The sequence below is a fragment of the Rhincodon typus genome, chromosome 3 (genome assembly GCF_021869965.1).
Source record: "Rhincodon typus isolate 14 chromosome 3, sRhiTyp1.1, whole genome shotgun sequence".
NCBI classification, from domain to species: domain Eukaryota; kingdom Metazoa; phylum Chordata; class Chondrichthyes; order Orectolobiformes; family Rhincodontidae; genus Rhincodon; species Rhincodon typus.
The window spans coordinates 29,645,703-29,672,045 of NC_063334.1; the positions used below are offsets into that span (position 1 = coordinate 29,645,703).

Genomic DNA, 26,343 nt, shown 5'->3' on the forward strand with positions numbered 1-26,343 from the left:
TTTTTTTTGAAGAAGGGTCTAGGCCCGAAACGTCAGCCTTCCTGCTCCTCTGATGCTGCTCGGCCTGCTGTGTTCATCCAGCTCTACACCTTGTTATCCCATATTACACCAAATCCAGTTCACCTATCGACACTGTTTGCTAACCATTTGCACCCAGTTTCAAAGTTGTGATCCTTGTTTTTCATTTCTCTCCATGCTCTTACGCCTCCCTATATTTGTCATCTCCAGCCCTACGATCCTCAGAGACATCTGCACTCTTCAAATTATGGTCTCTTGTGCATCCATAATTTTAGTCATACCAGCATTTTGTAACTGCGCCTTTAGCTTCCAAGGCCTTAAGCTCTGGAATTGTCTCCCTAAATCTTTCCTCCTTCGAGACACACTCCTTAAAACTAACCCTGCATTATGAGGAAACACTGAGTATGCTATGTTTGTATCCTCTGAAGTTTAGAAAAGTCAGAGGTGATGCAGTTGAAACATATAAGATCCTGAAGGGACTTGATCTGGGTGGATGGGAGAAGGATGTTTTCTCTTGTGGGAGAATCTAGAACTAGGATCATAGTTTAAAAATAAGCCCTTGTCCATTTAAGACAGAGGTGAGGAAACATTTTTTATCTGAGGGTTATGAGTCTTTGAAATTTCCATCCTCAAAAAGGCAGGAGATGCAGAATATTTAAATATTTTTAAGGCAGAGGTAGATGGATCCTCGATTACAAAGGGGATGAATGATTATGGGGGATATGCAGGAATGTAGAATCGAGGTTGGAACCAGATCAGCCATGATCTTAGTAAATAACAGAGCAGGTTTGAAGGGCCGAGAGGCCTACTCTAGCCTTTTCTTCCCACGTGTGTATGTTCGTAACCTCTTCAATAAAACCTTTGGTCATCTGCCCTTGTATCTTTTTAGATGGTTGGGTGGAATCGGACTTTGTTTTAACAATCCTGTGAAGTGTCTGGTGGTATTTTATTATGTTATTAGCATATGTACAAGCTGCTGTTCCTGTCTGAAAAGAGAAGGGATGTGCCATTATTTAATCCTTATTGGTTGTTACCTTAAAGTATGACGTGGATATTTTTCACACACACAAGTGTTCGCTCCAGTACACGCTGTTAAAGTGTCAGCTATTCTCACGGTTCCGAAGATTAAAAAATGGGATTGCACAGGACAGTCTGTAGATCAAGGACTCCCAGAGGCGGGTGTGAGATGTTTTCAGGTGGTCAGACAAAAAATAACCAAAAGCACGTGTCCCCACACAATCCACCTATACCCCACCTCCATAAATTTTTAAACCCTACTTTAAGTGTCACAATCTTTGGTCTGCAATTGGCTGAAATCACATACAATAAACACAAGGCTCACAACTATAAAGATTTCATTGCGCCTCTCACCCAAGCCTTGGTTCGGTGCCTAGCAACAGGTTTCACCGAGATTAAGTTGAAAGGAAAATAAAGTTGCATAACTAATTTTTTTTAAAAAAGAAAAGAATTCTAGCGTCAGAAAGGTTATGTTGGATTTTTGTGAAACAGGTATCAGGTGGAGATGATTGCTAAGAAAGCAAAAGTTTGAGAATAAAAGGGAGTTTTGCATCTGTAAAGCACTCTTCATGATCACTAGAGCACTTTACGTTTTTAACTTAATCTCAGTGGTAACCTAGGAAACCCAGCAACCAATTTGTACACAGCAAGCTCCTATAAATAGTAAAGTGATCATGACCAGGTCGTTTGTGTTTGTGATGTTGTGAACCATACATACCTGTTATAACAGCATACACGTGTGTACAAGGACTACAAATCTGTTTTATAATTTGGTACATTTTTATTATAGTTTTAAAAAAAAGTCTGCTAATTGTTGAAAACTCAGTGGATGTCGTAAATCTTTAATGGACGTCAAACGTCATAGAAAACATTCATTAGGTCAGGCACTGATACCTGATCAAACTCAAGAAAGGAAACAGAAACCTATGAAGATGAACAAGATAAAGAAGGTGACCAAAAATGCAGACAAGGGATTGCAAGTGAGCATTCCCATAAAGGAAAACGCAGTGAATTAAATAGAAAAACTAATGCTAAAATACTATGGATGCATCGAATCTGGATTGAAAAATGCTAGAAACAGGAGCCGCCTGTTCTGTTGTGGGTTTCTGAAAAATTTGGAACTTATTTTTCAAATATAACAGGATGATCTCTGCCAACTCTCCCATCCTTCCCTACTCCACTGTGCTTGTTTGACCGTTGCGTTTCCCCAGCTTCTCATTTCTAGAGATTTTGGAGTAAGGGATGGAACAGGTCAGACCCTGTTACTGTTGCTGATGAAAGTGCACTTTCAGCAGGAGTCACCAGATAGTGATCGGAAACCATGGCCAATATTCCATCCCTAATTTGAGAATGCTGGAGGGCTGTTGTGGGAGTTGATGACCTAGTGGTGTTATCACTAAACACTAGACTATTAATGCAGAGACCCAGGTAATGTTCTGGGGATCCAGGTTTGAATCACACCATGGCAGATGGTAGAATTTGATTTCAACAAACAAAAAAATCTGGAATTAGGAACTCGGCAATAGCCATGAAACTATAGCTGGTTGTCAGGAAAAACCCATCTAGTTCACTAATGACCTTTAGGGAAGGACACTGCCATCCTTACTTGGTTTGGCCTACGTGTGACTCTAGACTCACAGCAATGTGGTTGACTGTCTACTGGGCAGTTAAGGATAGGTAATAAATGCTGGCCTGATTGGTGATAACCACATCCCATGAATAAATTTCAGTGTGAAAACATTTCACAGATCAGGGATCAAACTCTTCAGGAAGAATGGGAAGTGCATGGACACTTGTCAAGAAAGCAAATTCAGTCTTTGAAAAGGATCGTCGCATTTTTTCTTGATAAATTTGTATACCAGTATCAATGCGTAGCCCAGAAAAAAACAGCATGGAAAATTCAAGACAGTAGACTTTAAATTTCCTGCTTATTTATTATCAACTAAGGACTTGCTTTCCATGATTGTTAAAGAGTTTCTCCTGTGCACAGTTTCAAAACGCTGCCTCCATATTTAGATCTGTTTTTCCCACTGTATTGGGAACATGTCTTGTGCTGGGCTCATGAATTAATGTTACGATCCTTAAACAGTACACAAACCAGAATGTAATGGTAAGATATTGCTGAAACAACGCCATTTTCCTCTCTGGTGTTGTCCTTAGGAGGTGCTCATGAAGGATTACAACACTTGGGTCCCTATGGCAACATTCCCAACATCGTGGCCGAGCTGACTGGAGATAACATACCAAAGAATTTCAATCAAGACCAGGGATATCCGGATCCGCCAAATCCCTGCCCTTTGGGAAGAAAAGGTAACTTGTATTGCTCAGGATTTCACTTTTGATGCAGAGGTATAAATGAAACACCCTAATGAACATTTGTGACTATTATTCAACTTCTGTGATACTACTTTTTCAATATTTAAGTGCTACTCATTATTAAACTTTACTGTTGATGTTGGCAAGAATAATTTACTGCAGTTCAAGCAAGGCTGGATTTGTTCACAATTGAGCATAAGATAGGCTCATGGATGTTTATAACACAGAATGAGGCCATTCAGCCCATTGTGTTCACAATGATGTGACTACGATAATCAATTTTGCCGGCTCTTAGTCCATAGCCCTGGAGGCTATGGCAACGCAAGCGATATCTAAATACAGCTTAAATGTTTCTGACTGAATTATTCCTTCAGGCATTGAATTCCAGACTTCTACCACTGTGGGTGAAAATATTTCTCCTCAAACTTCCTCTTGGTCTTTTAAATCTTGGTATGCCCACTAACCACGCCCCCCTCCCCCAACCCTGGTTATTGACCCCTTTATTGATGGAAAAAGTGCCTCCTAGAGACCCTATCTATGCCCCTCATAATGTCAGGCACCACTCCTAGGACCCTCTCAACCTTCATTGCTCCAAGGAAAACAACTTTGGCCTACTCAATTTTTCCTGGTAGTTCAGCTCCTCCAGACCAGGCAATATCCAGATAGATGCACCCTTTCTAGTACAATCACATCCAAAAGAACTGTGGATGCTGTAAATCAGGAACAAAAACAGAAGTTGCTGGATAAGTTCAGCAGGTCTGGCAGCATCTGTTCTGAGGAAGGTCACCGAATCCGAAACATTAACTCTGACTTTTTTTCTTCACAGTTGCTGCCAGACCTGCTGAGCTTTTCCAGCAACTTCTGTTTTTGTGTCTATGAAGTTAACATGTTTGTTAAAATCAGGGAATGGTATTACTCTGAGCAATTTCTATTCAGTATTTTAAAAGAAACTGCATGCAATTCTGGTCTCCCTGCTATAGGAAGGATGTTGTGAAACTTGAAAGCGTTCAGAAAATATTTACAAGGACTTTGCCAGCGTTGGAGGGTTTGAGCTATAGGGACAGGCTGAATAGGCTGGGGTTATTTTCCCTGGAGCGTTGGAGGCTGAGGAGTGACCTTTATAAAATCATGAAGGCATGGATAGGGTAAATAGGCATGGTCTTTTCCCTGGGATGGGGGAATCCAGAACTAGAGGGCATAGGTTTAAGGTGAGTGGGGAAAGATATAAAAGGGACCTAAGGGGCAACTTTTTCACACAGAGGGTGGTGCGTGAATGGAATGAGCTGCCAGAGGAAGTGGTGGAGGCTGGTACAATTAAAACATTTAAAAGGCATTAGGATGGGTATATGAATAGGAAGGATTTAGAGGGATATGGGCCAAATGCTGGTAAATGGGACTAGATTTATATAGGATATCTGGTCAGCATGGACGAGTTGGACTGAAGGGTCCGTTTCCATGATGTATATCTCTATGACTCCAAACCAGCTATTGTTTTGTTGGTGAAGGTAAGCATGAGCTTAGTCTTACAGATCACAAAGGTCTCCAACCTGATCATTTCGCATGGGTGCTTACATCTTGGAAATGAACAGGGTTCAAACTGACACTGATATGAAGGTGATGAAAGACTCAGAAACATGCGTGATTGTTTTTAGCTGCTGATGGATGCCTGGAAGATACTCCTGACACAGCCAAATTCAGCAGTGACTATCAGGCCCACCAACGCCTCTTTGATCCACAGCACGATTACTCTGCAATGGGAAAATGGGTAAGTACTAGACTAGATTCAATTTCTACTTTATTTAAATCATAACCCAATGTCCATAATTGTAATGTGTACTCTGTATCTTATTTGGCAGCTTGTTTGGTTAAACCAACTTAATTCTGCTAGTATCACCATTTGATAAGCTGAATCCTGTACACCAAGTTCATCTGCTTTATTCATATTGTTCATTTTAACCACTTTAGAAATCTCATGAGCTGCACAAATCATATTGTTTCAATACCCCAGTCAGTGGCAGCAAGAATTAATACCACGTTAACTAATTCATAGTTTATAAAATTACAATTTATTGAAATCAAAAGATGTAGCAACACAATATTCTTATTGGTGGAGATGAATACAAATGTAGTTAGGTAAGAAACAGGAGAATCAAAAATTGAAGGGGATAGAGATTGAAATGCATTTTCCAGGAATATTTTCAGCGTAGTGTTATTGATGATTCAGTGAGAATGCATGACCGGTGACAAAGATATGAAAAAAAACTCACTTAATCTGTAAAGCCATTAATGCAATGTAATGCATTAAAGCACAAAGACTGTTAAATCGAGGATGTCTGAAAATCCAGTCTCTCTCAGCTTTACAAAAGCAATAAAAACAAAGCTTCATTGCCACTTTTGCTGTAGAGCAGGGCATCCAAAATCTTTGGAGTTGTGTGAACAACAGGTTAATAATCAGAAAATAGGATACCAAGATCAAGGAATGTTTTGTGTTGGAATATAGACAGTTCGCAAAAGCTTTCCACTAAGATATTTTATTTATGAAGAATGTTTGCAAACTTTAATAAAATCAGAAACCAAGGAAGCTAAGGGCAGTGTGGAGATGATCAAGATAGCAGTCCTTTCTATCTTGATTTGCCTATTACTTATTGCTACTGCTGCTCTTCACATGCCTGATCTCCACTTCCATTACTCCCTGTTCTTCCCATCTCTATCAATGCTCCATGTTGTAAGGGTTGAGGTGGAGGCTATTCGCACCTAGAATCTAACTAGTAGAAGATACTGAGTCTTCTGTTTATTAACAAAAATGAGTTATTGCATACTTGTATATTATGTGCACATTGCTTTCATACATATAGCTAGCATGTGGGCAGCACGGTGGTTCAGTGGTTAGCACTGCTACCTCAAAGCGCCTGGGACCTATGTTCAGTTCCACCCTCGGGTGACTGTCTGTGTGGAGTTTACATGGAGTTCTCCCCGTGTTTGCATGGGTTTCCTCCGGGTGCTCCGGTTTCCTCCCACAGTCCAAAGATGTCCAGGTTAGGTGGATTGGCCGTGCTAAATTACCCATAGTGTCCAGGGATGTGCAGGCTGGATGGATTAGGAAATGCAGGGTTACAAGGATAGGGGAGGTGAGACCAGATGGGATGTTCTTTGGAGGGTCAGTGTTGAGTTGATGGGCTGAATGGCCTGCTTTCCACACTGTAGGGCTTCTATGATTCTAGCTCCTTTGAAGACAATGGAGGGGTCTCTTTCCCATTTGATCTCTGATATCATTGATGTGTGTTACAGACTCTTCCAGACATTGTTTCAGACATTAATCCTTCTCATAGCCTTGTCAAACTGTATGCCACACTCCTTGCTATTCCTTGCTAATTCCCCAACAGCTTGCATTTATTTAGCATCTTTGACATGGTATATCCCATGGTGCTTCGTAGCTCATGTGCTTTCAAAATAATGACACCAAGCTATCCAACTGGGTGTTAGTACAGCTGACCAAAAAGCTTGGTTGAAGAAGTAGGTTTCAAGGAACATTTTTAAGGAGATAGAGGCGGGATGGCAGGTGTTTCCAAAGTTTAGGATCTAGACTTTGAAAGCATGGCCACTGATGTTGGAGCGACAAACTTCAGGGATGCATAAGAGGCAAGAACTAGAGCAGCGCAGAAACCTCGGCATAATATAAACATAATAAAGGCATAGGATAAGGACTTCAGCAGCAGCTGAGATGAAACAATAATGAGGCAGAAGATTTTACACAAGTGAAAGCAGCTTCTTTCTCTTGCCTTGGTACTCACTTTCCATATCTTTACTGGATTTTTTTTCTTGCAATACTTGTATATTTAAACTATTTTACTTCCACTGTTATCTTTTACACTTTGAACTATGCAGATCACCTGTTAAGAGCATGTTGTGTTATTAATGGATTGAAGACCCCAAAATTCAAGAAGCGAAATCTAAAAACAGTGTACATTCAATCAATGTATGAAAATAGGTGAATATAAAAAGTACAGTATTGGGGAATGGGCTGAGAACCTAAAATTTGTATATGAACGCATATGACTGCAAGCGTTAGGAGATGACATTGGATGCAAGTCCCAAGCCACTCGTACTCAAAAGGAGACCCTGGTCAATGTGGCATCAAATGGCACATGGTCCACTCTCAAACCTACCTGGTCAGTTGACAAAAGTGATTCTCTAGATTGTGCAAAACTTAGAATTGATTTTCTGAAGAAGGGTCTAGGCCCAAAATGTCAGCCTTCCTGCTCCTCTGATGCTGCTTGGCCTGCTGTGTTCATCCAGCTCTACACCTTGTTATCTTAGAATTGATTATGCAGGTTTGACAAAGTCATTTGCTTCCTACATAATTGGTATATTTGTGATCTGGTATCCTAAACAGCTTCCATTCAGTCATCCATTTTTTTCTTAAGCTATAAACTATTGCTCAATACCTCATCATTAATTATCATTTACCAACATTATTTGAAAATGTATCAGAGGTATCACTGATAAACTTGTTTATAATAATTGCTACAATGCTAAATGGGTGTTTTTGCAAGGATCAAAATTGGAAGATTCTGGGGTTTAGCTCATGTTTTGTCTGTTATATGCCATATGTTGAGTTAATCTTTTTAAAGTTGTTCCTAAATTCTTTTGTAGAACAAGAATGTCATGTACGGAAATGTGGAAGGTGGCAACCCAGGAAGGAGAAGAAGGGTAATGTCTATAGATTTTCTTCTCACTGGTTGGTTTCAATATATTTGTAACCCCCAGAGGTGATCTGAATATTATTTTGAACTCCATATTTCCATAAACTGGCTGTGAGCATTTTTAACACTTATCCCAAGATGGACTGCCCTGTAAGTTGTTAGTCACTTGCTCTTTCAAGGGTACGAGAACAAAGAGGGCAAAAATCAATATTAAATGATCATTTTGATTCCTTAGTTTAGTGAAGAAAGACTTTTTTTAAATATCAAGAGTACATTTTGACGAATATTTGCACAGAGTCAAAACTTCTTTTAAAGCATGAAGTGGTATATCAAATTTATTCGTTGTCCTGTCATTTTTTGATATTAACACAGATTTAGAATAGTAGCTGTCATATGGGGTTAGGCAGGCTTAATCAGTCACTATTAGATTTTTATGAAAGAACAACTGCAAAACGATGTAAATGAAAAGCAAAATGCTGGGAAAGAAAAATGCACAGGGATCTCTCAACATCTGTAAAGAGAAAAGGCCTGACTCTGATCCTTGAATTGGCAGTGAAGGATTGAGGACGATCAGGAGTAGGTCATTCACCTCCATGACCTTTTTCCACCTGAAGCATCACCACTTGCCTTTATTCAGATGTTAGGTATTTTCTGAACAACCACTTCAGAGACATTGTCACACACCTCTGGAGCAAGTGGGATTTGAACCAGGGAACCAGCCCAGCAGCAGGAACACTCCCACTGCATCACCGTAGTCCCCTTGTTTGGATGTTCATGGGCATGGGCTACAGCTGTAAGCCATTCGTCATGTAGCATAGGTTGTCAGTCTTGCCCAAAGAGACTTACTGTGACAGTAAAAGGGAGTTGTTGCTGGTTCCTTCAAACTTTCAATTACATCTATGATCTAAAGGAAAGAGAGTCAGGAAAGATTATAAGGAATGTTATTCCATAAATTTGCGACAAATCTTCTTGGCCTTGCACACAGTACCAGGCATGGCCCATTGAGGAGAAACCGGGTAGGGTGAAGCACACAAGGGATCTTGATTTTTCTGCATCCAAAGCCAATAAATCCTTGGCATAAGATCAGGAAAAATCTTCTTTTTCTCTTGCTAATTTCAATAGCAGAGATACCCCAGCTACCAAATAGTAAACAGGCTGCTTGGGGGTCAGTTGCCTATTAAGCTGCTTGTGGGGCTTCAAATTAGGTCCTGAAAATCAGAAAGCAACACCATGGAGATCAGGAAAATACTTGCTTGACTTCCTAATAAGGGTTCCTGTGTGTAACAGAATAAAAAAACTTACAGATCATTCTCCCAGGATTTAATATTGTCCAGGCTAAACCAGAGGTAAGGAGCACAGCATCACATTGTAACTGAATTTTATTGAATATTTTAGCTACTCCTCCAGTTGGCATATTTAAGCTACGAATTAGGTGCACCGCCTAGTGCAGATAACTGGTTTAAATGGTTTCCTTATTGAGATTATTTTATTTCAAGTGGTGCCAGGTAGAAACTCCCTAGAGAGAATGATATACTGTGGTATGGCATTTGTGAAGATCCAATTGTTTAGGCAATGACTTACAACTAGGTCTGTAGTTATTGCAAGCTCAACGTATAGGAATGGTTGACTTGCAGGACTGCCCATATCCATGGAATTATACCCTTAATGAGTCAACTTGAGAGGAGGAGGAGAAAAAATAGAGAGAGAGAGAGAGGATTTAAATGAAAATATTTTAAGAAGTAAAAGAAAAACAATTACACTTCTGGATGATTACACACTGGTGATTTATACATCTCAGTGCATCAATATGACTCCCTGTTTGACATTCTAATGATCCTGTGTTTAACTCCTGCGATTTCTATGTAGGCTTCTGAATAAATGTGAATGGTAGCACTAGAAAGTTTCAAAGCCACAACCTATTGCACATTAATTAGTCTTTCTCTATGTTTGTGTCTTCTTCACTTTAGGCTTTTCAGGTCTAGAACACAAGACATAAACTTTAAAAAGGGATATCAATTCATACAGGATGTGTAGAGGATGCTGACTGGTTGGGCAGTCATTGGCATGGAGATACAGGAAGAATAGTTAACTGCCAATCTTAGGTCTCAGGCCAGGCAGGTAGACTCTGATTGATCCACGTGTTGCTATGGGAATGCAGCTGGACTGGCAGTTTCCCCACCCATTTCATTTTCTCAACGACAGAGGTGCCACATAAAACAGGATCCTGTGCATTAATACATGTAGCATTCAGTACGTGCAAATGCATCACATTGCAAGCCTGAATGATAATCTTAAATTGGTTTCTGGTATAATTCTGAGCACAGTCTTGATTACTTGATGTTATCCAATAACGGAATCTACCTGCCTGCTCTGAGAACTAAGACTGACAATGAACTGTTCCCGTTGCATCTCTATGCCAATGATAATCCAACAGTCAGCACCTTCTGCTCATGTTGTAGAAATTGATACCCTTTACTTTGAGTCTGGTTTCTTGTGTTCTGATCCTAATGAATGCAAGACAAAAAGCTTTAATTTTTTTGTTTCTTTTTGCCAGTATTTAAGTTCTGTACTAATAAATTATTTTATGTTCTTCTTGTTATCCTCCTCTCTTCTAGATATCTGATGGTCTTTTCTCTCTCCTTCCAGTACATCTCTAAGTATTTGCACCTTAGTAATTGGTGTGAATTTACCCTTTTCTGTTCTGTTCAACATGTTTAAACAGGACCTGTGCATTCCTTCTCTTAAAGTTGTTTAGTACAGATTAGAGATGGGTAATAAAATGTTGGTGTTGCCTTTGACATCCACAAGCCAAGAATGAAGTTTTATAAAAATCGTAGAATTTCCTTTTTGATTGTGATGTTGGAACACCTTCTGGGAGCAAAGTTTTGAACATTGTACTTAACATATATTAAAAAGCAATATCTAATATTTACCCCAAATGTTCATCAGTCTATGAAGGAGTACTTTTGATTGGTCTGAAATCGCCAATGTGTGGGCCATGACTTAGAAATAAAGAAATAATTCCAAGCAGAAACTTTTCTTGATTGTCAAGCGTCACAGTTTAATTATTGCAAACATTTGTTCTCTAAATCTGCAGTCTCTAGCACAGTAAATATATCATGAACACACTGTACAAATTTAATAGAAAGTCCATTTGCCTTTGGCAGAATAGTGAATGACTCAGGGATGGGGATTTTTTTTTAAATGTAATAAAAACCCAGTATTATCATTCTGCATTTATTGATGCATTCCAACCCTCCACGGGACTGAATGAATGTCAGAATTTAATAAGTGGCTGCTTGTTTGCTTTCCACAGCAACTTTGCTTATTAAATGTAGACTGTGAACCCATTGATAATTTGGGAATTTTTTCCACAATTTGTGAACACCTAATAATGTTGGATTCTATGGTCCTACCTTTGGGATTTAAATATGCAAAAAATGTCAGGTTAGCCTCTTTGTAAGCAATATTAAAAAATGTCACCTCATCTTTCAATGACCCCAAAGTTTAGTATATAAAATGGCTGGATTTAGGAAGTTTAAATGCCATGCAGCTCAAATACTGCATTGCAAGCTAAATGACTATTTATACATTTCCTCCAGGAATTGTGATTCCTAATGCCAGGTGTTCAGTTATTGGAATAAACGCAAATATTTCAAAACACGGCTTTACCTTTGACAGAAATCCAAACATTTTCCTATGCTTGCTGAAAAGAAAGACTTATTTCTGAAGCCTTTTGTCTTGTACTCAAGAGGATAAATGCAAGAATGATAGATTTCAAACAATCGCAGCAATTTATACTGTTAGCGAAGAGGGTGCTAGCTCGTTGACATGTCAATCCTGAGATATGGCCATGGAGAAAGCAATGCCAAGCTGTAGGCTCCCTTACCTTCCGGATATTTCTGAAAAGGCACAAGGCTTTAACATGTTCCTTTTGTTTGCAGAGAAATGGTCCCTGTGTATGAATGAATGTCTGTTTTCGCAAACTTAAATTAGCCCCTTTACAAGTTCAACTGATTATCTTACATTTGGTTTCAGTGTAGCTGTAGTACAATCAGGATTTTTCAGCAAGTGCTGCTGAAACCTGGAATCACATCAAGGATTGACAATACAGTTCAATTTCTTGAAATTGTGAAGCATAAGTCAACAACTGAGTTGTCAAACAGGAATTATTAACTATTTCAGTTAAGCCTAAACTTTCAATGATCAAATTCAACTTTTAAACTAAGACAAAGTTGAAACTTAGTACAAACAAAACACATAATGATTTAATTTTGTGACAGCACTGACAGGGATAAGTTACAACTACTGACTATCCATCATCTATTGGGTCATTGATCACAGTTAACTAAGGGAGATGCTAAGCTATAGTCAGGCATTTCACAAGTGGGGAAAAAAAGTAATCACTCTGATCTGCTGATCCATTAATTAATTGTAACTTCATTGTGCCACATTAACTGTGAGTTAGTGTTAGCTACCTGCAGGTCAAGAATGATAGAGATGGGTGAAAATTTTCAGCAAAAAATATTAATAGAAAACATGACTGTATTGAAAACTGTTTTGTATTTAAGACTGCCATTAAAGATAAGTGCAGTTACTTGGTCAAGAAGGTGAAAACCGACATGACATGAGTGTAATGCAAATAAAATAACCTGTTTGGAAGACTAGGTTTAGTGCAATATTTTGGTCCTAATTATCAAAATGTGAATTTGCCTGAAGGTGATAAAGCAGAACCTGCATGCTTAGCACTGTGAAGAGATGCAGTCTTGGTAAAGCAATATGTTTGCACGTTTTGTATCTACTTTCAAAGAAGTTGTGAAAGGCCATTGTGGGCACACAACAGTACATTTGCAGTATGGCTCAGGAACAGGGCAAGAAATTGCACAGGATCTCAGATGCAGCTCTTGGTGGAAGAGGTGTCAGATTGAACGAATACTCTCTATTCACATTGGAGAACAAGGCTATTTCAAGCTCCTCTCCTACTCTCCTGTGCAGCTGCTCTGCCTGGCTTTGTGTGCTGCCGCTTTCTCTTTGTGTCTCCTGTAGAATGTAGTAGCCCAGCACTTAAGTTTGTCTATGAAGTCCTCAGCAAATTCTTGGGATAAACATTGCTTGAATGAAATCTTGACTAAAAGCTCCCACAAAATCTTCTGCTGTTTTTCAGAGATTTTCTACAGCACCAGCAGTAGGCATGAAATCATTAATAGAGCTTTAAGTAGACCTTGAAATAGACATCAACACCATGCTTATTTGAGTATTGCTGCCAAAAGATGCATTTTATCAAAGCTTTTTGACTAGCGATCCACAGGACAATGTACAAGAATGGTGGGAAAACTAACATTTATACTGTTCAGGATGTTGGTTTTCCCCTTTGAATTGGTATTCCTGAGAATTGTCCTGGTAAGTGCAAGATCAAAAGCTTCAACAAATGTGTCTGTTTTCAGCATTCATCAAATTCTGTACTACCAAACAAGTGCTTATTCCCAAGCAACTCATCATGGTTGGGAGAGGGTGTCCTTTGAAGTCCTAAGCACCAAAATACTATGCAGTCTCTTTAATGTGCCCTAGCAGACATGTTAAGTGGCAATCAGTGGGGCAACAAGCCTTCAGTCCATTGATCTTAACACGGGTTTCAACTTCCTTTTAACATAACATCTTGCAGCAATGGTGGGTTTAACTATTAATGGAGGATTTGCTGTCTGAGTATGCTATCAAAAACTGCCCCCCAAGCAAATGTAAAGTTTAAACAATATTATTTCAACCGACACTAAAACAAAGTTGCTGGAAAAGCTCAGCAGGTCTGGCAGCATCTGTGGAGGAGAAAACAGAGTTAACGTTTCGGGTCCGGTGACCCTTCCTCAGAACTGTGGTTCTTTCTCAGAACTCAGTTCTGAGGAAGGGTCACTGGACCCAAAACGTTAACTCTGTTTTCTCCTCCACAGATGCTGCTAGACCTGCTGAACTTTTCCAGCAACTTTGTTTTTGTTCTTGAATTACAGCATCTGCAGTTTTTTTGGTTTTTATTATTTCAACCGACGCCAGGTATTAAAACAAATCTTTTGTTTCCAGAGTGTGAATCCATATCTAAAAGGGAAGAGACTCAACAACGTTGTCGCCAAGAAATCAGCACCACATTTCTCTGAAGAGGACAGGCGTGCCAATGAGTAGATCAGTTACCAAATCTAAAACAATTCCACACCTAGTTGCGCAGGATGTGGATCAATCATCACATCAAAATTCATAAAGCTACGGTGGTCACTGTTGATAATTAGATAGAAAATAGAAATCAGGTTATGTGTCTATGGCGGTGGTGGCAGATTTGGTTTATGACAGTGCCTTGGTAGTTGCATTAAATGTTCATAAAGTGTTAGTAAAAGCACCACTGCAACAGTAATAAAAGTACTATTAATACATCTGGAAGTTTTCATTCATTGATTGTTAGTACACATGATTTTCTCTCAGACTTCCTACATTTTTCTTTACATCTAGAAATTCTACACACAACAAACAACTTTTCCCACTACCAAATCATCTGTGGTAATTTTCACATTCATTTCCACCATTAAATCAGTTATGTTTCCAATTGTTCCATTTATACCCAGAGCTTATTAAGGGCACTGCACCAACACCAAAGGTGACGGAAGAGGACTAAAACAAAATGGAGTTGGAAAGGGAGATAAAACACTCAACACCTTCCAGTGTCCACTTTTCTCTAAAAGCATCGACAGTATTGGTGGACACTGTGTTCTGTCTCTCCAATGATGCCCAGACATGAACAAATTTCTTCTAAAAATTTCATTGCCTCCAGGACATGTATTCTTACCTACTTTCAGTGTGCTGATTGGATACGCAAGAACTGGGAACAGGAGTAGCCCTCCAACACCTCACATTTGCTCCATCGTTGAGTAAGAACATGGCACCTACCTCAATTCCTCTGTACTTTAAGGAGAAAACTCCAGATCTGTGCATTGGAGGGTATGTTGGAGGTAGTGGTGTTCCCATTTATCTGCAGGTTTGTAAGGTGGTGTACAAGGAGTCTTGCTGAGTTGCTGCAGTGCAGATTGTAGATGGTACACACTCCTACCACTGTGCATTGAGGGTGTAGGGAATGAACCATTAACTACCATGATTCAAGCACACTACTTTGACCTGGATGCTGTCAAGCTTCACATGTTCTTGGAGATGCACTTATTCAGAGAAGTGAGGGCATCCATCACATTCATGACTTATATCTTGTAGATGGTGAACAGACTTTACTACAGGATTCCTAGCCCCTAACCCGCTTTCGTAGCCACAGTATTTATATGGCTAGTCAAGTTCAGTTTCAAAGGCAAATCCCAGAATATTGACAATGGGGAAATTCATCTATGGTAGTGTCATTAAATGTCAAGGAAAGACAGATTCTTTCTTGTTGGACATGGTCATTTTTGATACAAGTGGCAAGCGACATTTGTGCTACACTAATCAGCCCAAGTCTGGATGTTGTTCAGGTTTTGCTGTATTTTGACATGGACTGCTTCAGGACCTGAGGAGTTGCAAATGGCACTCAACATTACTGAAGGTGATTGTGCCAAGAACATTACCCCAAGGAACTCTTCAGTAATGACCTGGAACTAAGATGATTGATATTTCTTTGTAATAGGTATGACTCTAATCAGTGGAAAACTTTGCCCAATTCTTACTAACTCGACTTTTGCCAAGGCTGTTTCATGTGTTAAACGTAGTCTTGGTACCAAAGGCAGTCACTCTCCCCTCACTGCTAGAGTTTAACTCTTTTGTCCATGTTTGGACTAAGACTGTACTGAGGTCAGGAGCTGTGTGGCCCTGGCAGAACACAAAATAAACACTAGGAGCAGGTTATTACTGAGCAGGCGCCACTTGAAAGCACTGACCGTGACCCTGTCCATTACTTTGCTGATGATCAGAAGATGGATTGATGGAATGTTAGTTGTCTGGGTTAGTGTTGTGGCTGTACTGAGAAACAAGATTCATAACACTTGAATTAGGTGAAATAAGTCTCATCAAGGCTGCTCTGCCATTGAATAGAATCATGGTTGATCAGATTGTTCCACAAACCCCACCTACATGATAACCTTTCACCCCCTTTTCAAACACCTCTCTACCTTTGCCTTAAGTTATTCAGAGTGCCTTCCTCAAAAGCTGGTGGAAGCTAAAATCCAAAGTCTCACAACCCTCTGAGAAAATTCTGCTCTTTTGTCTTAAATAGGCAACCACTTATTTTTAAGCACTGACCTAGAGTTCTAGATAGCCCCACGAAAGGAAGCATCCTTTCTACACCTACTCTGCCAACTCCTCAGGATTTTGTTTCAATCAAGTCATCTCTTACTTTTCTGAACTCCAGTGGATAAACCTAGCTTGTCCGACCTGCTCTCAGAAGACCAACTGCCCATTCCACGTTTTAGTCTAGTAATTCTTTGAACTGCTTTTTACATGTCTACATCCTTCCTTTAATAAGACTGATACTTCACACAGTATAACAGATATGATTGCACCAGTGTCCTGTATAACTGAAGCATATGCCCTCTACTTCTATATACAGTTTCACTTGCATTAAATAAAATTCCATTAGTTTCCTAATTACTCACTGTAGCTGCATACCAACCTTTTGTGATTCATGCACCAGGATATTGAGATCCTACTGCTTGTTATTGTCCAGCAAACTCAAAGTAAGATATGATTTTATATCTTCCCTGCCAAAACAGAATTTTCACATTTTCCATCATTATACTCTTTCTGCCAAATCTTAATGCACTCACTTAACCAACCTATCTCTTTGTAGCTACTTTTCTTATTTTCTGATCCCTTCATCCAAGGAATTTGTCAAATGGTTCAAAAAGGTTTCCTAAATCAATATGTAGAAGGCCCTACTCAGGAGGGTGCAACACTGGACCACCTCTTAAGAAACACGGCCGGACAAGTGACTGAAGTGTCAGTCGGAGAGCACATTGGGTCCAGTGACCATAACTCCCTTTTAGTTTTAACATAGTTATGGAAAAAGATAGGACAGGTCCACAGGTTAAGGTGCTAAACTGGAGCAGGGCCAATTTTGGGGCCATAGGCAGGATCCAGAAGAGGTCGATTGGGTGAGTCTGTTTTAAGGAAAAGGATCGAGTGGCAAATGGGAGGCTTGTAAAAGTGTGATATCAAGAGTCCAGGGACAGTATGGTAGAGTGAAGGGAAAAGCTGGCAGGTTTAGGGATCCCTGGCTGACAAGGGATCTTAGAATCTGTAAAGTATGGAAACAGGCTATTTGGCCCAACAAGTCCACACTGCCCCTCCGAAGAGCATCCCACCCAGACCCATTCCCCTACCCCTATATTTCCCATGTCTAACCCACCTAACCTAAACATCCCTGGGCACTATGGGCAATTTAGCATAGCCAATCCACCTACTGTCCACATCTTTGGACTGTGGGAGGAAACTGGAGCACCCAGAGGAAACCGGAGCACCCAGAGGAAACCACAGGGAGAATGTGCAAACTCCACACAGACAGTCACCCAAGGCTGGAATTGAACCCAGGTCCCTGGCAATGTGAGGCAGCAGTGCTAACCACTGAGCCACCATGCTGCTCCCAAAAATAGTCAACATGTTGAGACTCTTGTCAGGAAGAAGAGGGCAACATACATTGGGTTTAAGCTATCAGGCTCAGGTGAATCCCTAGATGACTATAAAAAGTGTAGGAGCACACTCAAGAGGGAAATCAGAAGAGCAAAAAGAGGGTATGAGATGGATCTGGCAGATAAGGTTAAAGATAATCCCAAAAGGTTTTACAGCTATATTAAGAGTAAAAGGGTGGCTAGAGAGAGAATAGGTCCTCTCAAATATCAGCATGTTTGCAGCCTTAAAGTGCATTAAGGTAGATAAATCCCCTGGGCCTGATCAAGTTCATAGTCGGACGTTGTGGGATGCTAGCCAAGAAATTGCAGAGGCCCTTACAGAAATTTTTGCTTCATCTTTAGCCACTGGAGAAGTTCCAGAAGACTGGAAGGTGGCTAATGTTGTTCCATTGTTTAAGAAAGGTAGCAAAGACAAGCCAGGGAACCACAGGCCATTGAGCCTGACATCAGTGGTAGGTAAGTTATTGGAGAGAATATGGAGGGACAGGATCAACCAACTTTTGGACAGTCAGCATTGATTTGTGTGTGGGAAGTCATGACTGACAAATCTTCTGGAGTTTTTTTTGAAGAGATAACCAAGAGAATGGATGAGGGTAGGGTAGTGAATGTTGTCTGTATGGATTCTGACAAGGTTCCACACAGCAGGCTAGTCATAAAGTTAGGTTGCATGGGATTGAGGAAAGCTAGCTAATTGGATTCAAAACTGGCTCGATGGTAGGAAGCAGAGGATGATGGTGGAAGGAACAGAAACAAAGTTGCTGGAAAAGCTCAGCAGGTCTGGCAGCATCTGTGAAGAAAAAAAATCAGAGTGAACGTTTTGGGTCCGGTAAACCTTCGTCAGAACTGATAATGGCTAGGAAAATGTCAGTTTATATGATGGTTGAAGGTTGTTTCTCAGACTGGAGGCCTGTGACTAGTGGTGTGCCACAGGGGTTGGTACTGGGACCTTTGTTATTTACATAAATGATCTGGATGTGAATGAACAAGGCATGATTACTAAGTTTGCGGATGGTACAAAATTAGAAGGTATTGTTGATAGTGAAGAAGGTTATCAAAAATTAAAACGGGTTCTTGATCAGGTGGAGAAGTGGGCTGAGGATTGGCAAATGCAATTCAATACAGATAGTGTAAAGTGTTGCATTTTGGAAAGTCAACAGTACATACAGTAAATGGTAAGGTCCTGAGGAGTGTTGTGAAACAGAGGGACCTAGCAGTACAAGTACATAGTTTGTTGAAAGTGGTGTCACAGATGGACAGGGTGGTGAAGAAGGCATTTAGCATGCTGCCCTTCATTGGTTGAGGCATTCAGTATGAGTTGGGATGTTATCTTATAGTTGTATAGGTCATTGGTGAAGCTGCACTTGGAGTAGTGTCACCCTGTTATAGGGAAGACATAGTTCAACCAGAAAATATGCAAAGAAGATTTACAAGGATGTTGCTATGACTAGTAGGCCTGAGTCATAGGGAGAGGTTGACCAGGATAGGACTTTATTCCTTGGAACAAGAGAATGAGGAGTGACCTTATTCAGGTGTATAAAATCATAAGGGGCATAGATCGGATGAATGCATATGAATCAGAGATAGTAGGAACTGCAGATGCTGGAGAATCCGAGACAACAAGGTGCAGGGCTGGATGAACACAGCAGGCCAAGCAGCATCATAGGAGCAGAGAGGCTGACGTTTCGGGCCTAGACCCTTCATCAGAAAAGGGGGAGGGGAAGGGGGTTCTGAAATAAATAGGGAGAGAGTGGGAGGCGGATAGAAGATGGATAGAGGAGAGGAAACAAACAGGTCGAAGAGGCGGGGATGGAGCCAGTAAAGGTGAGTGTAGGTGGGGAGTTAGGGAGGGGATAGGTCAGTCCAGGGAGGACGGACAGGTCAAGGGGGCGGGATGAGGTTGGTCGGTAGGAGATGGAGGTGCGGCTTGAGGTGGGAGGAAGAACAGATTAGGGAGGCAGGGACGAGCTGGACTGGTTTTGGGATGCGGTAGGGGGAGGGGAGATTTTGAAACTTGTGAAATCCACATTGATACCATTGGGCTGCAGGGTTCCCAAGCGGAATATGAGTTGCTGTTCCTGCAACCTTCGGGTGGCATCGTTGTGGCACTGCAGGAGGCCCAGGATGGACATGTCGTCTGAGGAATGGGAGGGGGAGTTGAAATGGTTCGCGACTGGAAGGTGCAGTTGTTTATTGCGAACCGAGCGTAGGTGTTCTGCAAAGCGGTCCCCGAGCCTCCGCTTGGTTTCCCCGATGTAGAGGAAGCCACAACGGGTACAGCGGATGCAGTATACCACATTGGCAGATGTGCAGGTGAACATCTGCTTGATGTGGAAAGTCTTCTTGGGGCCTGGGATGGGGGTGAGGGAGGAGGTATGGGGGCAGGTGTAGCACTTCCTGCGGTTGCAGGGAAAAGTGCCGGGTGTGGTGGAGCTGGAGGGGAGTGTGGAGCGGACAAGGGAGTCACAGAGAGAGTGGTCCCTCCGGAAAGCAGATAAAGGTGGGGAGGGAAAGATGTCTTTGGTGGTGGGGTCGGATTGCAGATGGCGGAAGTGTCGGAGGATGATGCGTTGGATCCGGAGGTTGGTGGGGTGGTACGTGAGGACGAGGGGGATTCTTTTTTGGTTCTTATTGCGTGGACGGGGTGTGAGGGATGAGGTGCGGGAGATGTGGGAGACACGGTTGAGGGCGTTCTCGACCACCGAGGGGGGGGAAGTTAAGTCTTTTTCCCCCAGGGATGTGGAATTGAAAGCCAGAGGGCATAGGTTTAAGGTGAGAGGTGATAGATTTAAGGAAGACTTGAGGGGCAACTTCTTCACGCAGATAGTGGTTCGTATATGGAATGCGTTGCTGGAGAAAGTGATTGAGGCAGGTACAAGAGCAACGTTTAAAAAAACATTTGAATAGGTACATGGATGAGAAGGGTTTAGAGGGATATGGACCAAATGCAGGCAATTAGAACTAGTTGAGTGGGCACCATGGTCATGTATGACTAAGTCAATTATATAGTGGAACAAATTAACTAGGGATGTAGCTTTGGGGTTGAGGTTACAAGGAAGAATCAACAGTGAGAGATGATCCTTGGGACCTAATTTTAATTTAATCACAGTTAAATTCAGACCCTTGATGTCAATTGTGAGTTGAAGGGTTGGGCCACTGGGGAAGAGTTTAATAACAATATGAGCATTGTTGTGATCACTTAAAGAAAGACAAAGATTGAGAGGTGGATTACCCACCAAATGATAACCTTATCTTGCATCTAGTCCAAGAGTATTTGATACATTAATACTCATGAATATGCAGCAGAATCAGTTAAAGTCTTGTGCAGGAACTTTACCAAATGTCACGCAGGAAAGAAGCAACAGATACCAGAATAAAACTGAGTCAGAAGGCAATCAAAATCATAAACTAACTGTATATAATTCCTTTACCGTCACACAAAACATAACAGTTTTAAGCTTAAATCAAAAACATTTTGTTTTAATTTGTCCCTCTATTTGGTCAGTGTTTTGAAACATTGATGCAAGAAATACACTACACAGTTTTTTTTTAAAAAGCAAGTTCATCATCTTCCAGGAAAAGTATTCATTATTATAGCAGGAAAAAGCAGTTTATTAGAAATATTAAAACAGCCACAAAACAGTATGCAAAAATATAAAGAAAACAAAAAGTAACTTTGCTGTACAGTTTTACATATACAGGAGATGGCATGCACAGTTCAATATAGCCATTTGAGAGATGCCAGTCAGTGCTTCAGAATTATATTTGAAGTCTGTTTCTCTTCTCTTTAGTTTTATCTTTATCTGCTCGGCCTGGAAGGTGATTAAGTGTGACTGAACTATTCTGACTCTGAGCAAATCTTGTAACTGTTGACACGCCATCCACAAATTTGGTTTTGAACAAGACATTAGCATTGGTGAACATGCCATCCTTTAGTGATACGACGATAAACTGTAGGAGTTTAATTTTTAAAAAAAAAGTTACTTTGTCAGCAATATAGTGTTTTTGAAAAAAATAGATTCCCACCTTCTATTTCTCCCATATAGATGCAGCAGTGAGAAAGTAGTATTGTAGTAACCAGTAATAGAATGAGAATGGAGTTTGTACAGTCTCAGTAATAATTGAACTTTCCCATTCATTGACAAGCCTCCATGTGTCAAAGTCAGAAGTAGACAATCCAGTGTTAGAGGTAGAGTTGTTTGGAAAGATTAAAAGAAAAGGGCTTTCTGAAGCCACTGAGAAATCATCTTGCCAAAAACGAAATGTACACGTTCTCATCAGCAAAAGATGAATTTAGAGTTGGTGCCAATGGTCTCTACATCCACAAGAGTAGTAGATGCTAGAAAAAAAGGACATTTCAAGAGCTAACCTGAATGCTGCAATGGAGAGACTTCAGGATCTTTTATATGACCAATGTAAAATAGGCAGAATGTCCTTTATTATTCATAATTATCTCATGGCCAGCCTTCAATTCTTGCCACAGCTTATGCTCAACCCGTTTGACTTTCCATTTTATTCCTTACGTCAACATTTTCCCCAATCTCTCCCCTCCTTTCAAAGGCTCATTAGTGACCAAGACTTCAACACCACTGTTACCAATTTTCAAACATCCCTAGAATTTGCGGACTTACAAATGAGGACAGTCATTTGGCACATATTAGATTAACTATATAGGAAGATTTGAAGATATCCCTTGAATAGCTTACAACGGTGTCTCTCAAGATTCCAGGGCTTCTGTCTTTTCCTTTCTACCAGGAAATTCATTCCATAAGCTATTTCAAAAGAAGAATTTTCTGATCAATCCTAATCTTACTTTGAGAATAGTATTAATCCAGGTCTATTTGTTTTGCACTATTCAGCAATGGAAATGTTCCTGTTCTATGAAGCTTCCTCTAGGCATCTCTTTCCAAGCTAAAGAAATCTTGAATTTATGTGGCACATTTAAATGTAGCAAAATGTCCCAAGCTGCTTCACAGAACAACAATCGTATAAAAATGGACACTGGGCGAAGCAGCCCAAGGTGTTCCCAGCTTTCAATTTGCTGCAGAGCTCTGACATTCCCTCTACACCTCTACCATTACTCAAATGCCTTCCTTGCATCTTAACGAGCAGAAACAGGTCTTCTACCCAGGTTTCAGTGCAAGATGCCTAGGTCTCTTTCATCTTCATTATTAGTTACTTTAACTCATTCAGTTGCTTCTTTTCTAAAGCAATGTTTATTGCAATATTTCATCTGCTAATTCAACGAGGCAGGCACTGTCAATTTGTGAACCATGGATGAGTGTTGACAGGGTATTCAGATGCTGAGACATCACCTTAAGTCTGATTCTTCCCCAAAGGACACTCAATGTGCACTGACACCAGAGTTTGCCAAACGATCAGCAGCAACAACCTTGGACAAATTGGAATGCTCCAATTGGAACATAACAATGAGAACCGAACCTGTGACTTTTTCCTCAGCTACTGAAAGTAAAATTCAGCTGTTCCTCAGTTGGTCAACTGTTAAGACAATGAGTAACAGATACATACAGAAAGGTTCCATATCTTATCCAGAGCTCATGTTCTTGTTGTTCTTAGCACACATATTAATAGGACTACTAAAATTAGCCTCTGCTCTGGATCGGGAAGGGGTAAACTGTTGTTAGTCAGTGTCCAACAATGTCTGTTTGAAACATTAGTGCAGCAGACTAATATTGCTGAGCTCCTACTACTAAACAGCTGACTAAATGCTCAAAATAACACTTGAACAGAATGCGGATACAGTGGGGGCTCAGGCCTATATGGAGCTAAGCCCCATTGAGAAATAAATGTTTCAGGAATGGGAAGGTAAGAAAAGATAAAAGCAGCATAGGAATGAGACAGGAAAGGCAAAAGGGAGCAGAAATTGTAGAGTTTGAATAATAGAGTGCTGAAAACTATATTAATTCAGTTAGCTGCTCTTTTTAAAAAATATTAATTACATACCTGAGAGTGCTGGAAATGTGTTCGCAACATTTGCCCAATGTTCTGAGTATGAGAAAGATCCAGCGCTGCATCAACTTCATCCAGAATGTAAATTGGAGCAGGTTTAAACAGCAACATAGCCAGGATCAGAGACAGAGCCACCAATGACCTATGGAATATATAAAAAAAAACAGAACCAGTCACATTCTGTTACTGTAACAGAATTTGCATGAAAAAAACCTGGACTCTATAAATTTGAACAAATCAAGTGTTAACTCAGTATATGTTGCACTGTCAAAGCTCAGTCATTGTTGTTTCTCACATGCAGAGCTATGGTTCAAAATTGTCTCCCTGACCTACTTAAGAGTGCTACATTGCTCAAATTTGATTGATATGGAAGCACATGCTTGACATCACCATATCAGAGTAAAATTACAAGCTAAATGCTTGCAACTAAAACCCTATCATGTTTTTATGTTAAATAATCATGATGTGGCCTGTCACTACAATGGGCATCTAACTTTTTTCACGTATCAGTCTGAATAAGATTATGCTCTTGTTCTCTTCAAAAATTGAAGAAATATAGGTGGTAGTTGCAGAGAAGAAAAAGGTTGGAGCAAGTACAACCAAAGGTTGATACCCTCACACTGTAGGTGATATGGCCTTGGAAAAAGTTACAAAGATGATATAAAGTTAAAGAGTTTAATTTACTCTAGGTTAGAATAGAGCTAAAAGCGAACACTGGAGATTTATAAAATTATGAAAACAATAATCAATACAGTTTAAAGATAGATGGGGAGAAGTCCAACCACACAAAGTAGTAATCAACTGCATATTCCCAGGGAGTAGCAAGTCTTTGGAACATGTTGCTAGCTGCTGCATTATGTGCTGACTCATTCTGTGTAACTTCAAGAGAGTCAGTTTTTTTTTAAATTGGGGCAGAGACCATGCCAAACAGAAGGTGAGAGGATTAACAAATAAACACATGATCCATGTAATGTCTGGGACTGGCTTTCATCACTTCATGAGGTTGGAAGGAAAATTTCCATTTATTTTGCTCTCTCATTGATTTGGTAATTTTGTCTCCTTCAGGACTCTAAGTGGATGCACCTAGGTGCAATAATCCAGTCATCTAGCTTGACGGAGCTTGCTCCAAAAGGCACGTTATGTTGTTTTTAAATTATTCTGCAGTATCTCTATAAAAGGTTTTCAAAATTGCTGCTCAAGTTTCATACCTCTATATCATCTATCAGATACCATTTCCCTTACTTTTGCAAATTACACTGAAGTCTGATGCTGTCTCTTTCTCAGACTTCTAAGCTTTCATCTACATTTCATTTATCCTACTACTATTAACATGCCCTTTGCCTTTTGCTCTAGGGTACCTTTACCATCTGTTCCACTTGTTCTTCCACCTTTTCTGCAGCATAAAACCCACCACCTTTTCAACCCTCTCCAGTTCAAAGAGTCATACGAGATTTAAAATGTTATTTTGTTTTTCTCTCCACAGGTGCAGAGTTTCACCAGCACACTGTTATAATTTTTTTAAAAAATTAACCCATTTTCCTAATCAACCTGTTCAGAGATATTATTACACACCTCTGGAGCAGGTGGGACTTGAACCTGGTCCAGGGGCAGAGAAGCACATTGTTTTTATTTCTGACCTTTTAATGATCTTGGGCAATAATTTGTTAATAAGTCAAATGAGAATAATTGGAAAATGTGTTACCAATTGTCTTGATGTTATTGTGTTGGATGAGTTGTTAAACTAAGGCTCCTTCCTGCCCTCTCTGATGAATATAAAAGACCCAAACCCTTTGAAGAGCAGGTGAGTCACCACAGTGTCCTGGCCAATATTGGTCAGCCAGCAGAGAAAACAATATATCTGACTATTATCTCAGAGAGGAATGGGACTGACTGGACTCAGTGGGTTGAATGGACCCCTTCTGTATCACGATTCTATGACAAGGACATAGGTGCAAAACTGAGGCAACTTCTGGCTGATTTCTCTCTGCATTATTTCTGTTCTTCTTAAAAGTGGTGAACATTTTTTTCAGACCAACAACATAAGGCATGGAAGCAAAAGCAAAATACTATGGATGCCGGAAATCAAATAAAAGCAAGTGAAGCAGCATTTGTGGAGAGAGGAAAAAAATTGATAAAAGATGATCAACCTGAAACATTAACTTTGCTTCTCCCTTGCTGGATGCTGCCTGACTTATTGAATCCATTAAATAAAACAATGAACGCTGAAAATAAAGTATGGGTTTTTAACATCCAGTTATCTGAGTCTGCTATTCTAACCTCAGCAACCTCTGAGCAAAGGCCCTTGAGTAAAGTGAGTACCCAATCTCCAAGAAAACAGATAAGTGGAAAGTGACTAATGAAGCTGGAAGAGGCTGTACAGTTACCAAAGAATGCAGCTGTCAAAACAATGTTGGAAAAAATCAACTAAATGGAGGGGCCAGAGGATGATTTTTGATTCATTTTAAACAACAAGCATTGGCAGTTAGACGACATTCTCTATTGGCAAAGGGAACAGTTTTTTTTTTTAAGAAAGAGGTTCTTATCAAGACCTTACTGTGTGCAATTACCTTGTTTGTCTCCAAAACAAGAATTACACATGAAAGCAATTAATTGGTGCGATGGGACCCTTTTTTTTCATAAATGCCTGACCTGCTGAACATTTTCAGCAATTATTGTTTTAGAGT

At 40.2% G+C, this 26,343-nt stretch overlaps 2 protein-coding genes across 2 annotated transcripts in view; one reads left to right on the top strand and one right to left on the bottom strand.

Annotated features, from left to right (window-relative positions):
* LOC109930244 (neuroendocrine protein 7B2) overlaps nucleotides 1–14,467 on the top strand; it is a 24,398-nt gene extending 9,931 nt beyond the window's left edge. Inside the window, exons 3-6 of the mRNA XM_020529774.2 lie at nucleotides 3,196–3,345; nucleotides 5,004–5,116; nucleotides 8,005–8,061; nucleotides 14,124–14,467. Coding sequence (XP_020385363.1) covers nucleotides 3,196–3,345; nucleotides 5,004–5,116; nucleotides 8,005–8,061; nucleotides 14,124–14,222 — 419 coding nt within the window. The 3' untranslated portion in view covers nucleotides 14,223–14,467. The remainder of the gene's footprint in view (nucleotides 1–3,195; nucleotides 3,346–5,003; nucleotides 5,117–8,004; nucleotides 8,062–14,123) is intronic.
* A 6,631-nt stretch (nucleotides 14,468–21,098) lies between these two features.
* smc2 (structural maintenance of chromosomes 2) overlaps nucleotides 21,099–26,343 on the bottom strand; it is a 46,858-nt gene continuing 41,613 nt past the window's right edge. The window contains exons 23-24 of the mRNA XM_020529775.2: nucleotides 23,654–23,801; nucleotides 21,099–21,640 (exon numbers count right to left, since the gene is read on the bottom strand). Of these exons, the coding sequence (XP_020385364.1) occupies nucleotides 21,449–21,640; nucleotides 23,654–23,801 (340 nt within the window). The 3' untranslated portion in view covers nucleotides 21,099–21,448. The remainder of the gene's footprint in view (nucleotides 21,641–23,653; nucleotides 23,802–26,343) is intronic.